Source organism: Thamnophis elegans, chromosome 4 (assembly GCF_009769535.1).
Source record: "Thamnophis elegans isolate rThaEle1 chromosome 4, rThaEle1.pri, whole genome shotgun sequence".
In the NCBI taxonomy this organism is placed as follows: domain Eukaryota; kingdom Metazoa; phylum Chordata; class Lepidosauria; order Squamata; family Colubridae; genus Thamnophis; species Thamnophis elegans.
Genome location: NC_045544.1, coordinates 96,913,664 through 96,929,026, shown reverse-complemented (window position 1 = coordinate 96,929,026; position 15,363 = coordinate 96,913,664). Strand labels below are relative to the sequence as shown.

Sequence of the window (15,363 nt, the reverse complement as noted above, 5' to 3'; positions counted from 1 at the left end):
TCAAAGATAATCAAAACTGATGATTATTAAGGTCACACAAGCTCAAATCAATGTCCTCAGGAGGCACACAGACCGAGAAAAACACCTCAAGAATCAAGAAGCTTGCCCACAAAAACACTCAAACCAAGACAGAATGACAACAGTGCTACTACGGATATGAATGAGTTGAAACTATTTCTGTTGCTTTTTTCCTTCTTAACAGAAGTACCATTGTAGGAAAGTTGGATGGTTAGAACAAAGGATATACATCTGCGTGGAAGGTTAGAATTTCTTTCAGAGCTGCTATAACTATCACTTATAATCTTGATCAATGGAGGACAGAGGTCAACAAAACACTTTATATGATGTTTCAAAAAGAAACTTACAATATTAATCGTACTTATAACACTAAAGTCCTTTTTTGTTCAGCCTGAAAACCAGACTCCTATAATTCTTTTTTTAATACAAATTAGAAACAGATGTTTACAGAGATTTTCCCAAGAGCACTGAATTATGTACTAGTTAAAATCTCTCTGAATCCATTCTGATCCGCCCAGATTCAATATTAGGTTTGTACCAAAAAATAATGAAGATGAGAAAATGTAATAAAGATGGTATTTTTTAAAAAAAATAGATTATGTTATTTAATTGCATTTGATTAAAATAATTCTATACTATTCTTCATACAACTAGATCTCATAGCAGATGTATAAGACATATAAAACTCTTTTTACTTCAAATTATAAAAATAGTATATATACATTAAAATTAAAAGACCAAACTCATGTAAGGCAGGTTAAATCATTATAAGAATAAAAATGATTAAGCAAAATTGATCCAGGAACATTATATTGTTAGTGCCAATTACAATTCAATTATTTAGAAATTCAATTATTTAGAAAATGTACATGGCTCCTTGTGGTGCCATGATAATTGTAAGTGGTTCACAGCAACAGTTCTTTAAAAAATGAAATACAAAGCCACAATATGCAGTACATCATTCTTCCCACCAATGTACCACAACATCTCCTCAACTCTACATTTTCTGGGCTCACTTCCATCGCAGCCCAGTGCTTGCATGAACATGCAGGCCTTCATTGCCCTCAAGAAGGATAAAAAGATGGGGGCAGAGATAAATAAGCATTTGGGATTTTTCTGTCTTCGTGAAAAGTGAACGCTAATGTGGTGATCAAGCAAATGATAGGATGAAATACATGGTTGATAGATCACACTTTGTGCAGATCAGATCTAATGTCAGGTGCCACCTCTTCTCTTCTAGCATCCTTTATATACCCCAAATGAAGGAAGGAGGATATTCTATCATTGTCTGTAATGCTTGTACAAAAGGCCTTGAGGAATGCTGATTGCTCTTTTGACGCCACCAGAACAATCACTATCAATGAGATAATTCCTGTTTGTTAATACATTAGAAACTTCATCATTGCAAATATGAGAAAGAAGCACTCGAGTGACCAAAGAAAGCCATGGGACTGCAATACTGCTGTATTACTTAGTTGAAGTCTACCAGTTGCTGAAGCAAAAGTGCTCCTATTGGACAGCTCCAGAGGTGGTATTCAGCCAGTTCTGACAGGTTCTGGAGAACCAGTAGCAGAAATTTTTAGTAGTTTGGAGAACTGGCAAATAGGCTAGCCCCGCCCCCCATTGCCTCCCAGCTGATCTTCTTTTGTTGCCCTGAACAGGAGAACAGAGCTGGAAAGCAGGTTATGGGGTGGGCAGGGAATGGGGATTTTTCAGTAACTTTCTCCCAGGAGTGGGGAGGGAATAGGGATTTGCAGTATCCTTCCCCTGCCATGCCCACAAAGCCACACCCACAAAGCCATACTATGCCCACAAAGCCACACCTACAGAACGGTAGTAAAAAAAAATTGAATCCCACCACTGGACAGCTCCCTTCATTAATTTGAATCATCTGATCTTTGGCCTATCAGCTTGATAAAAGCAGAAGCTAAACCTTTTGGCAAGTAAAAGACATAGTATGTACTGCAGATTATTACTCTGCTGTTTTGGCAACATGTATTTTAACCTCCAGTATAAAAATTCAAAGATATCATAAGCAACCTGTTACAATAATTCCCAAAAAGCTACTTGTGAATTTTAAAATTAGATGCTCATTAGGCAAATTGGGAAGTTCATCGAAAGGTGGCTACTACTTCTAATCCATAAGGCCTTGCTAAAATTCTGAAAATTGCAGCATTGGTTTGGGAAAAAAAGTTTCGCTCTTGTGAGTACTTGCTGTGCCTGTATCACTCACTACAAGCAAAAATAGAAAGGCATCAATGTCTTTCCAAATGCAAAACATGCTATTTTTAAATGTTCAGAATTGCAGAGAGGCTCTGTAAAAATCATGAATTTGTTGCTTGCGCAAAGATAGATTTCCAGTTAAAAAAATGAATAGAAATGTCTCCTACTGAACAACTTACAAAGTGTGAAGTTAATAGTAAAGAAACAATATTCTGCTCATCTAGGTATTTTTTATATTAAGGGGGTTAAAATGCTGAAATAACAACAACCAGATTAGTTAAATCAAATCCTCTTGATTCATTTGTGTTTTTTTTTAAACCCTCCAGGTTCTATTCAGAGTACAACATCCTTTTTATGGGTCAGATCAGTGGTGGGATTCAAAAAATGTTGCTAGCTGGTTCTGTGGGTGTGGCTTGGTGGGTGTGGCTTGGGCATGGCAGGGAAAGGATACTGTAAAAACTCTTCTTAAATTTCACTGCTCTTCCACTGACCTTGAAGGTTGCTATATTTGCCCATTTTATTTGTCTTAATGATACTAGATTATGATGGAATACAATTTTAGAAGGGTTTTGGATATACAATAGGTGCCACAAGCAAATAGTCCTTCTCAATCTGGTCACAATTGCACTGAGCCTGGTTAATTTTCAGCATCAGTTAAATACATGAGTGACTTCATGCTCATGTGTCTTTTAATGTGTTCCATAATTCTGATTTCTGGCTTAACCTTCATAATCTGGTACAAAGTTAATTATTTTTTAATTGAAGTGAGTGTCCTGGTTAAAATTATTTCATATTGTGCTTTAAGATTACTATATGATACTATTATTGCTTTGGGATTCTTTTCATGAAAATTTGACTATAAATATATGTGTTCGGTTACACAGACAGAGGGACATACAACACACAAAACAGACTGTAGGAAAGGAGAAGGGGCGATGAGAAAGCACTGTTCCAACAAGCATACTAGAATAATACTATATCCCTGGAGGCTGCTCATTGCAACTATAGAAACACTTACTGTAGAGGAACAATAGAACTTAAAAATAGAAGGAAAAGAGGAAAGGCAGCTACTCCTTGTCTCCTGGAAAATTATATATCCCAGTTTTAAATCTTTCTTTCCCTCTTCTCTAAAATGGCTAGGGAAGGAGTTTGCATGAGTTGGGATAGGCTTCCTGTTTGGGTCTTCTCATTCTTCCTTACAGGAAGACTGTAAGGCCAAAAGTCCATTTAATCCAGCACTTTGTTTCTCTCGGTGGATTGCCAGAAAGAAGGCTCTGGGAAGACTCACAAGCAAGACAGGAATAAAAAGAGGTGCAAATGTGTGTATGTTTACTCCAAGACTTTTCAATGTTCGAAGCCAAGTCAAGGCACAAATGGTGTTTTCCACACCTCTCAAGTGAAGTTAAGTCCGAGTGTGTTATTTTGGCACAAGGGCAGAAAATCCCATGACTACCTTTTTAATTTCTGCAATAAATATACAATAATAACAATAATAATTTAGTTTACAAATTGTTTTTTTTGTTTGTCATCAATACTGGCTGCTTAAAGGGGTCTACTGCTTCATTTGCCTAATAACAGGATGGATCAGAAGATAGGCCAACAAGTCTACATACTGATTAATACTTGTGAGTAAAAGTTCCACCATAATCAAAACATTGTTGTTCCACTTTAAAAAGCCAAGAAAATATATCTTACCCTTTCCCCTCCTAGTGATGCCTATGTGGATGTAAATAATACCAATCTAGAAAACAGGCTGTTTACAAAATACACAGGCATTTCTACTCAGTGACTGAGTAAAGGACAAAAAAAAATGCTTACATCAACATTTGAAATCAAAACACTCTTAGCTATTTAATAAATATATCCCAGCAGTTCAAAACTCTTCTGGAGATTATTAAGAAAGAATACAATCCAATGGACTTTTAAAATCTAGACTGTTTTTGATTATGCAGAAGCAGCTTAAAAAAACAAGTTTATTTGCAAGAAAGTGGGCAAATGATGGAATATAAAATCCATTAGCCATTGACCATTCACCTACACACACACACACATGTGTATTATAATTAAATATACTATGTTTTCCCCAAAATAAGACAGGGGCTTATTTCTTTTGACCCTCGAAATAAGCACGAACTTATTTTCGGGGAGGTCTTATTATTTTTGAAGTGCAGGACAAGGCAAGGGTGGTCATCTCATGGCTGCTGCTGTGTTGCAATATTTTCAGGCAGGGCTTATTTTTGGGGAAGGGCTTATTTTAGGGCATGCACTTAAAAGCCTGATTGGGCTTATTATCCGGAGGAGGTCTTATTTTTGGGAAAACAGGGTAGATATAATTAAATATATAACACCATGTTTTTGCTTTGGTGGATGGGTGGATGCTCTTTCTCCTTTTTTTGCCCATCTGTCAACCATCCAGAATTTTGTCCCACGGGTGCTTTCTTTCAAAAGGAAACTGGACTTTCTTGTTTTGCTTGAAGACATTTCGCTTCCCTTCCAAGAAGCTTCTTCAGAATAAGTCCAGATGCCTTTGGAAAGGAAGCATCTTCTGGACAGCAGTGACCTGGATGACTGAAATCCTCCACAAACATCTGGGAGCTTTCTTCTTAGAATGTACAGTATGTATGCCCACATATGGGAGTCCTTGATTGGCTTAGCTTCCTGTGCCCCAGTCACACAGAAATCTGGATGCTCAGATAAAGAGCTCTGTGAATACAATAAAATCTAGCAGTCTTACCTTCACCTGAAGAGCCCGAAAGATCTATGATGACGTACACTCTTCCTTCTGGCTCCAAATCAATCTGCAGGAGAAGGAAGCAAATATTTATTATTAGAATTCCACTGTGTTCTTTTCATAGGGTGTGTTGTTTTCCTGAGAATTCTTACAAGATTTTTAATGCACTCTAGGCAGGCATTGGCTTAAAGGAATTGGAGGGGGAAAAAAAATAGATGCCATTGAAATATTAAAACCAACCTTAGATTAAATAAAAAGATTTACTGTAAATATTTAGCTACATTTCTGGATTTGGATCTCATACGACCCTTTACTTATTTAGAAAATAAGTAAGGATAATACTTCAATTACTTCAGTGTATAGCTTTACCTGTTCCAGAACTTTAGAGAAGACAATGCAAATTAAAACCCAAATTTAAATAATGCCGACTATAATGTTAAAATAATGAAAACAATAGATGTCAAAATCTTCATAACTTTGTCTGTTTCAGAGTGGTTCTCAGAGATCTGTCCAATTTTTTTTTTGATAAACGCAAAATGGGTTCAACTTTTTCTATTGGAACTGTTTATAAAAGAGATTATAAAAACTTATAACTGGGAAACAAACTCTGCACCAAGTGGAAGATCCAACAGGTTCCTAACAAACCTAGCAGACAACTTTGTTTCCCAAAAAGTAGAGAAGGGAACAAGGGGATCAGCCATATTGGACTTAATTCTCACTAGCAGAGAGGAAATGATAGAATGGTTGAAGCCACAAGAACCCTGGGGGCAAGTGACCATGCAATATTGGAATTCAACATTATGCAAACACAAGTAGTAGAACAAAGTCAAACTAGAGTCTTGGACTTTAAGAGAGCTAATTTCAATAAACTTAAAGAGAGCTTGGGAAAAATTCCATGGATGAGAATCCTCAAGGGGAAAACAACTCAAGAAGCTTGGGAAATTTTGAAAAATGAGATTATAAAAGCCCAGTCTAGCACAATACCAATGAAGAAGAAAAATAACAGCTCCCAAAAGAAACAAGTATGGCTGCATAAAGAACTCTCTGACAAATTGAAAGACAAAAAGATAAGTATAAAAAGAAGGGGGGGAACATAACTAAGGCAGAATATCAGCAAATAGTCCGAGCATGTAAAGATGAAGTGAGGAAAGCTAAGGCTCACAGAAGAAAGGCTTGCCACAAAAGTAAAAAAAACAAAAAAAGCTTATTTCAACATGTTAAAAACAAGAAAAAAGTTAAGGAAACAATTGGTCCATTGCTGGGAAAAAGTGGCAAGAAGGTGACAAACAATAGGGAGAAAGCAGAACTATTTAACTCATGTTTTGCATCTATCTTTACACAAAGGGATAAAACAGTCCAACCTATCAAAAACAGCACCACAAAAATCAGTTTAGGAACACAAGTTGAAATAGGGAAGAAAATGATAAGTGAGCACCTGTCTACCCTAGACGAGTTCAAATCACCAGGACCGGATGGATTACACCCCAGGGTTCTGAAGGAACTGGCAGACGAGATCTCAGAACCACTGAACTATATCTTTCAGAGATCCTGGAGCACCGGGGAACTATCAGAGGACTGGAAAAGAGCTGATGTGGTTCCCATCTTCAAAAAAGGGAAAAAAACAGATCCAGGAAACTACAGCCTGACCTCAATACCAGGAAAGATTCTGGAAAAGATAATCAAGCAACGAATTAGCGAACACCTAGAAGCAAATAAAGTAATAGCCAAAAGCCAACATGGGTTTGTCAAAAACAGATCATGCCAGACTAATCTTATTGCATTCTTTGATAATGTGACAAAATTAGTGGACCAGAGGAATGTCGTCGATATAGTTTACTTGGACTTCAGTAAGGCATTTGATAAGGTAGACGATAACCTACTACTAGATAAAGTAGAAGAATGTGGGTTAGACAGCATCACCACCAGATGGATTTGTAACTGGCTGACCAACCGCACTCAACGTGTAGTCCTCAATGGAACTGTATTTTCATGGAGGGAAGTATGCAGTGGAGTACCCCAAGGCTCTGTTTTGGGCCCAGTACTCTTCAACATCTTCATCAATGATTTGGATGAGGGAATAAATGGGGAACTCATCAAATTTGCAGATGACACCAAGCTGGCAGGAATAGCCAACACTCCAGAAGATAGGCTAAATATACAGAAGGATCTTGACAAACTTGAACATTGGGCACTGTTCTGACCCCCTCCTCCGTCCAGTAACGAATGCCAAGACAAGCTTAACTGGAATGTACTTTAATAGCAAGACACCAACACCTCGGTGGCTGAAAGCCAAGCATAATAAACAGATAAGGACCTTGGCAGCAACTCAGACAAACTCAGGCAGCAATAAACACAGATAAGGCTTGGCAGCAATCCAGCCTGCCAAGCTCACAGTATTGTCCTCCGACATTCAATCCTGTGTTGACTTCTGCAAAGAGGGTGTGTGCACAAGTAGCCTTTTTATAGTAGATGCCTAATGACCATCAGCTGAGTGCAATTACCTCCTGTAATTGCTTAATTGTTCCTGATGCCTAGTAGCTCTTCGATGGTGTGCATCCAGGAACAACTCACTACTGGCCTCCGGCTCACTCTCCCTTGTCTCCTCCCCACTGGTGGCCAACCAGCCTCTCTGCACCCTGCTCGGAGTCGGAACCCTGTCCAAGGTCCTCATATCCTCCAGAGCCGACTCAGAGGGCCCCTCATTGTCGGAGTCTGGTGGCAGCTCCAACGGCTCCTGCTGGGCCACAACAGGGCACTATCTAATAAAATGAAATTCAATGGTGAAAAATAAGGTTCTACATTTAGGCAACAACGAAATGCACAGGTACAGTATAGGTGGTACCTTGTTCAACAGTAGTAACTGTGAAAAGGATCTTGGAGTCCTAGTGGTCAATCATTTAAATATGAGCCAGCAGTGTGCAGCAGCTGCCCAAAAAGCCAAACACAGTTCTAGGCTGCATAAACAGAGGGATAGAATCAAGATCACGTGAAGTGTTAATACCACTTATAATGCCTTGGTAAGGCCACACTTGGAATACTGCATTCAGTTTTGGTCGCCATGATGTAGAAAAGATGTGGAGACTCTAGAAAGAGTGCAGAGAAGAGCAACAAAGATGATTAGGGGGACTGGAGACTAAAACATAAAGAACGGTTTTGCAGGAACTGGGTATGTCTAGTTTAATAGAAAGAAGGACTAGGGGAGACATGATAGCAGTGTTCCAATATCTCAGGGTTGCCGCAAAGAAGAGGGGGTCAACTATTTTCCAAGGCAACTGAGGGTAGAGCAAGAAGCAATGGGTGGAAACTAATCAAGGAGAGAAGCAACTTAGAACTGAGGAGAAATTCCTGACAGAACAATTAATCAGTGGAACAGCTTGCCTCCAGAAGTTGTGAATGCCCCAACACTGGAAATCTTTAAGAAGATGTTGGATAGCCATTTGTCTGAAACGGTATAGGGTTTCCTGCCTAGCCAGGAGGTTGGACTAGAAAACCTCCAAGGTCCCTTCCAACTCTGCTATTGTATTGTATTATGCAAGCATTGTCACATTTCTACAAATAAGATATTATGGATAGTCCCTGATGGACTATCAAATATTGTTTGCTTCTACAAGTGCTAAACCTTGTTAGATTTAAGGACAGATAATTTCCACCAAATATTGCACAAGAGGGTAATATATGTAAGTACACATTACTATATTGCTTTATACCTATACTTGATAGATGTTGGAATGAAAAAGGCACACTGTAAAAATATCTTGGAAACAACATAGACAAGGAGAAACTAAGGAAAACGTATCTTTAAATGATCTTTAGATGCCTTGTGTTGACACACAGTTGTTAGTTTCAAAATCTTTTCTTTCGCTGGCCTTGGAGATTTTGAGGGGACATGGGAGACATTTGATTTATTACATATGTTATGGTTATTTTCCAGGTGTTTAACACAAGATGTGTGCTTATTGCCATCAATATATGGTTCCCGCAAGGTGCAGCCATGTCTCAAAAAAAATATTTCTTACTATTATTGCTGCAGTTTTATATCAGGAACAGACATTTTTAAAGCTAGTGTGATCGACTAACTCTAAGGTTCCCCAACCAGAAGCAAATGGAAAACAAAGCCATGGAAGCTAAAATGAAGGAATGAATAGATTATCACATTCATTGATCAACATAGGCACATTGCAAATAGAAATAAAATACTCAAATGCAAACAAGTTTGAAAAATCAGTAAAAAATAGAAATACAGGTAGTCCTTGATTTACGACCACAATTCAGCCCAAAATTTATGTTGACAAGTGAGAAATTTATAAGTGTATCAGTTCTTTCTAAACTGGTACTGAACATTGGCTTTGCATAATCTTTCAGCCAGGAAAAAAAGGTGTTTTGCCAGCTGCTTGCTGGCTAAAGGCTTTCGTCACCCTCTGTTGGTAGTGGAGACACTACTTCTCCTTTAGTTTTTAGAATGCAATAAAGAAGAGAACAACCTTGTCCAAAACCTGCCTCTCCTCCGTCAGGATGTTCTCAGTTATAATCCAGTTCAAATCCACAGTACACCTGTATATATAGCAACCTAAAACAGTGATGTAGAGAGCATAGAGAATGGCCTTGAAGGACAATGGAAAGAACTGTAATCAAGGCAATGATCACAGTTGCAGCTTAAATCCATTCCAAGAAACCAACTTGAGAAAACACATTAGACAAATCCCCCACTAATTCACATGAAGATAAAGTGAAAGAGGAGGAAATTTAGAACTGCAAGATTATGTCTCTATACCTGCTCTAATCAAATTTATTTTTAGACTGATAAGCATTGGTTTCTTAGTCTGATCCAGCATATGAATTAATAAACGAAGACAGGAATTAGAAGCAGAGGGTGAAGGATTCAAAGCACTGAGTGTTGTAAATTACCAGAACAGAACTAAATATTTGGATAAAGAGGCAATTAATTTCTTCTTCCTCTCAAGGCCTGCCTTTTGTTAGTCTATTATAATTGTTTATGTCTTTTAAGACTGTTCCCTCCACAATCTTTTGGGCACCAGAGACCATTTTCATGCTTTTTTTCATGGACTGGAGGAGGTGTGGTTTCATGTGCTGCCTGCAACCCACAGATGGGGCTTCATTTGTTTGTGTGGACCAATTTCTGGCATGCCATAGACTGGTGTTGGTCCATGGACTGGGAGGTTGGGGAACCCTGTTTTAAGAGATAGCACATCTTGTACAGTATGAGAAGGGGACTATTTTTACATTATCTAAAGTGATATTCATTTGTTCTTGAACACATGACATTTACTGTTAAGTCATGGTTGGTCAAGGAAGAACCAATTATTAACAGTTATATAAGCAGTTATATAATAAAAACAGATAGAATTGGTCAAAGGAGGTTGTATCAGAATGAAAAGAGATAATGATTTTTTCTTCTAGAATATCTAATTGTAGTTGGAATGCAATATACACAGACCCCTAAAGTCTCCAATATTGTCCTTGGATTCCCTGATTTGTTCTACTTCTATGATGGGTTGCAAATATTTTAATAGCATATTGTCATTCAGTCTAATCTGGCAGTGACATACCTCACCTAGAGGGGATGGGAAGTGCAGCTTTCCATTATTAAAGGTAGGTTTCTGCTTTTGACCAGATTGTATGATCAAGGGTGAGGGTTGTTAAGGAGTACTATATATACCAAAGATGGTGTACGTGTCTCAGATGAAACTGGAAGAGGAACTGCCTGGGGGGTGGGGGTGTCATGCACACATCAGAAAATGAACTTCTGGTTTCCAGTGCATGCATGTGCGCCAGCCAGCTGGTCTTCCGGTTACCTGTGCCCACGCATGTGTAACAATCAGCGGGCAGGCGGGGATGCTCATGCTGGAAAATGGAATATCAGCTCTTCCAGTTCCGGCACTGCCGTGTGTAGAAGGCCAGCTGGTCTTCACATGCACATGTGCACCAGAAACACGGAAGAGGAATGGGTGACACCACATGTGCCAAGTGACATGGCTCCATGTGCCACTTCAGGCACATGTGCCATAGATTCGCCATCATGTCTGTGTGCATGTGCGTGTGTGTGTGTATTGTGTCACAACCCTGGTATGGCCAAATATGGCTCGTCATAAGAGACCATCCAGACAGAAACCCAATATTTTTACTGTTGCCTTTGTTACATTTGTGTTGTATTGTGCTGATAATAACAGGTTCCAATCAGGTTCCAATCCCAGTAAGGGTATGGCTAGCTGATGAGAGCTAAATAGCTTGAAATAGATCTATACTAGTCTCCCTTTATTTATTTATTCAGCACAAATACAACATTATATATATATATGAATATGAATATGAATATGAATATGATATGAATATGAATATGAATATGAATATGAATTAGAATATGAATATATCAAATGGGTCTAATGTAATGATCATGGTGTAGAGACTGAGATATGGAGATCCAAGATGGCACGAATTCCTCAGTTTTCAGCAGAAACTATGAAAAAAGAAAAAGGTTTATAACCCTCAAATGCAAAACCACTAATTGCCAATGAAACAAAGCAGAAAAAGGTAATATAACTTCTGAAGACAAGGCATCTTATCCACCTTCCATCCAATAGTATACCAGGAGAGCAGCCACAATGATTCAGGTAATCTTGCAAGTCACTAGAATTCAGGGGTACAAAAAGGAGGGCCCTACATGTCATGCCTTGAACTGGAACTTCTAAATTATGCCATCCGAAATAGCATCCAGCATTCTTAAAGAGCCCTTAGATTCTTCTGGAGCTTCACTCTGTAGCAGTCTGTTCATAACTCATGGACACATAGCTCAACATGGGGGGGGAGGGAGTGCAGATAAAGAGTTTGACTCATCCCTGGGGCAGTAAAGAAAGAGTAAAGATATATTCCCTGTTGAAGGCCAAGAAATGAATGCTTTACATTATGAAGGTTGGCTGAGTCATTATGTAAATTAAATGACTGGATATAATTAGGCTCATGCCAAGTCCGGTTGCATTCAGCTGTATCTTCAGCATTTAAGCAGGGCACAATGCAGACAGGACTGGTTCTAGCAGAGACTCCTCAGGAAGGCTTCAGTGGAGGGTTTCAATGCCAACCACTTACATACTAGGAATGAGGTAACTTGCAGCTTTTATACATGATTAGAAGGAAAAAGTTCTGCCTGACACCAAATGTCATGCCTGATACATTATTGAACATATACAGAAATGAGCTGCATAGACCAAGCTATCTATATCCAAGTTTCTTTGGATTTTACTATTGCCATTGCTACATAATTACAATTCCAAAATCTTTGGATATAATTTGCAAATCATCCAGTGAATTTACACTGAAGCCTATCTATCTCCCCTCCACCACACTTTATGTCATAAACAAACACTGACAAAAATGTAAAATAGCCTTTTTTTCTGTCTGGGTTTTAACTAAAGTACTTTGAAGGATTTGGAATCTAATTTCCCAGTTAAACTTTCTTCCATTTCTTGTTCATTCAGCAAAAATCTTTGCCACCAAAGGATCCCTAGCAGAATTTGAAAAGCCTCTACAGTACAGAAATATGTTTTAAGCAAAGCAGGTATTTAAAAGCATATCTCAGAGAGAAAATAAATCATTCAAAGCATATCCACATATGCTTCCCGCATGCATGAGGAAGATAAACTTTATAAGACATATTGGGAAGTACAGAAGCAGATTTGCTAGGCCAGCATGAAACTCGTAAACACACAGAGTGACGGGTACCATTCATGTCAACATGTGTCAACATCCTTCATACTCAATAAAAATGTTCAACAAAGATGGGGTTTTTCAAATCAAAAGAATGCTACAACAGCTCACATTATGTGATCCATAATGGACAATCAATTTTGACACTCAAGTCCCTTTAGTAGCTATGATTATTAGGCCTGTACAAGCTCCTAGGCATAATATAGTTTGGGGTTTGGCTTAATGCATTTTGTGAACTCAGCCATAGTTGTTGGGAAATCATTTTTTTGATTTTATGTCGCCTGAACTCCAGTTGTAGTTATTCAGCAAAAGATTGTTAAACCAGTCATGCTTATTCTGTTGTGGGAAAACCAGTCACTGTATGCTTTTCTCATCTGAAAGAAAGGGATATCTTTATTATTTGATGTGTGATGGGTGAGCTTTCCTGAAATTACCTGAGCAAACAGATTAATTAATTTTAAGCTAATGAAGTTCAGATCTAAATACAATAGATCTGAAAAAAGTTATTGATGACCATTTTTTCACAGTTATGACTTTTGCAGCATGTCCAATGTCATATGCAAAATTCAGATGCTTGGCAACTGGTTCATATTTATGAAGGCTGCGGTGTCCCAAGATCATGTAATCTCCTTTTGCGATGTTCTGACAAGCGAAGTCAATGGGGAAACCAGATTAACCTAAAAACCAGGTTACTAACTGATCAGCTGCAGTTATTCAATTAACCACTGTGGCAAGGAAGGTTGTAAAATAAGGCAAGGCTCACTTAACAATGTCTCACTTAACAACAGAAATTTTGGGCTCAATTGTGATCATAGATCGAGGACTACCTGTAGTATCCTGAGGTATTCCTCCAGCTGTCCTACTCTCTTCTTCCCAGAATGTGCACACCAGTGACAGCAAGAGTGATGCCGAGATGGCGCAGTGGTTAATGCAGCACTGCAGGCTACTTCAGCTGACTGCAGTTCTGCAGTTCGGCTGTTCAAATCTCACCGGCTCAGGGTTGACTCAGCCTTCCATCCTTCCGAGGTGGGTAAAATGAGGACCCGGATTGTTGTTGGGGGCAATATGCTGATTCTGTAAACCGCTTAGAGAGGGCTGAAAGCCCTATGAAGTGATATATAAGTCTAACTGCTATTGCTATTGCTATGCAGCCCTACTGGAGGATGCCCCTTTGGGCATTCAGTTTCTTAAGTCATTAAGAATGTTCAGATTTTATTAGCTCTGAGCAATTACAATTCCAGAGTTCCTGGCACAACTCCTAATGCCTTGTGAAACCCATGGCAACAATCTCTAGCATTCTTACTATACTGATCAATTCAACAAGCTGCATGATGGTTGCAGCAGAAACTCAAACCTTTCTTGCAATCTGCAATGTACCACATAGTCTAAAATATTGTTATCCGAAATCAGATATTATGAAATTGTCTAGTTACTATTCAACATCATGAGGTGGACTTTTCCCAGGCAGGCATCCCACTTAAGCAGGCTCTTTGTATACATGAATAGGAAAGAATCATAACCTCTTTGTAGAAAACAAGGTACCAATGGCATTCAATAAAATATCAATATTTTAACAGGAAAAGAGGCAGGAAACGAGAAGTTGAAGTGCTCACTTGTTCTCTTTTGCAAATGTTTTAAGTGAAGTCTGTTAGAAGATCAGAAGAGCAGGGCGCTAGGTAAATGTTTTGAAGTCAGAGATGATGGTTGCCTTTGAACATTATCAGTAATATTATGCAGATGGCCTCTGGGAAAGGAGAAAGGGGGAGGGACTCTCTACTCATAGTTATCCAGTTAATGCCACACAGAGATATTTATAAACACAAAGTGATTGTACTATGCTGTATATGCAATTTAAGGTAGAGAGCCGACTTTAAAATTACAAGCACATGAAACAAGCCCCATTTGCTTAGGGACAGTGGGTGGTTTCTAGCAGAGAAGATAGATGTTCACTCCTATGGACAATCAGAGTAAGGTTTATCCTAAAATGGGTGGATCTGGAACACAGCAACCTCAGCCTTGACTTCCATAGGAGTGATTAAAAACTCTGATGTTCTAGAGATATAAAGTGGGTCTATATCAGAGTGTCAATTTTTGCAATTTCATTGAGGGCCACATCAGAGTTGTGTTTGACTTTGGGGGACCGGGGTGTGTGTGGTCAGGGGGGAGCATGGCCAGGTAGGGATAACCAGATTTACATCACTCATTGAGGCTCCGTATTTAGCCATGATGGCCTCCTGCAGCCCTCTGCCAGTGAAAATGTAGCTTGGGGAGGCCATGCAAGCTCCATTTTTGCTGGCAAAGGCACTGCTGGCTGGTCCTTCTCTGTTTCCACAGCAGCCCCGCAAGCCAGATCTAAGCAGCCTGCAGGCCGGAGTCAGCCCTCAGGCCTTGAGTTTGACACCCCTGGTCTACATTATGCCTGTGCTCCATCTTAGAATAAGGCCTGAAATCGCAGCAGTTCAGATCAATTTAGAAGAGTTTTTTTTTTAATTTGTCCAAGGCAGAGTATCTAGTTCCAATTTACCTGTCCTAATCCAAAATTCTTCATGAATCTTGTCCTAGCAATATGCTATATTGAAAATAGCAATGTGCCACACCCAAAAAAGCTTACATTAAAATTATTTTGGTTATATAAATGAGAAGATGGCTTGAGGTATAGAATATATAAATTC

General features: G+C 38.8%; 1 protein-coding gene across 2 annotated transcripts in view; it reads right to left on the bottom strand.

Annotated features, from left to right (window-relative positions):
- Positions 1–15,363, bottom strand: part of PRKCE (protein kinase C epsilon) — a 308,889-nt gene that overhangs the window by 147,995 nt on the left and 145,531 nt on the right. For both annotated transcript variants that reach the window (XM_032216245.1, XM_032216246.1), the window contains exon 2: positions 4,976–5,039. In XM_032216245.1, the coding sequence (XP_032072136.1) occupies positions 4,976–5,039 (64 nt within the window). The remainder of the gene's footprint in view (positions 1–4,975; positions 5,040–15,363) is intronic.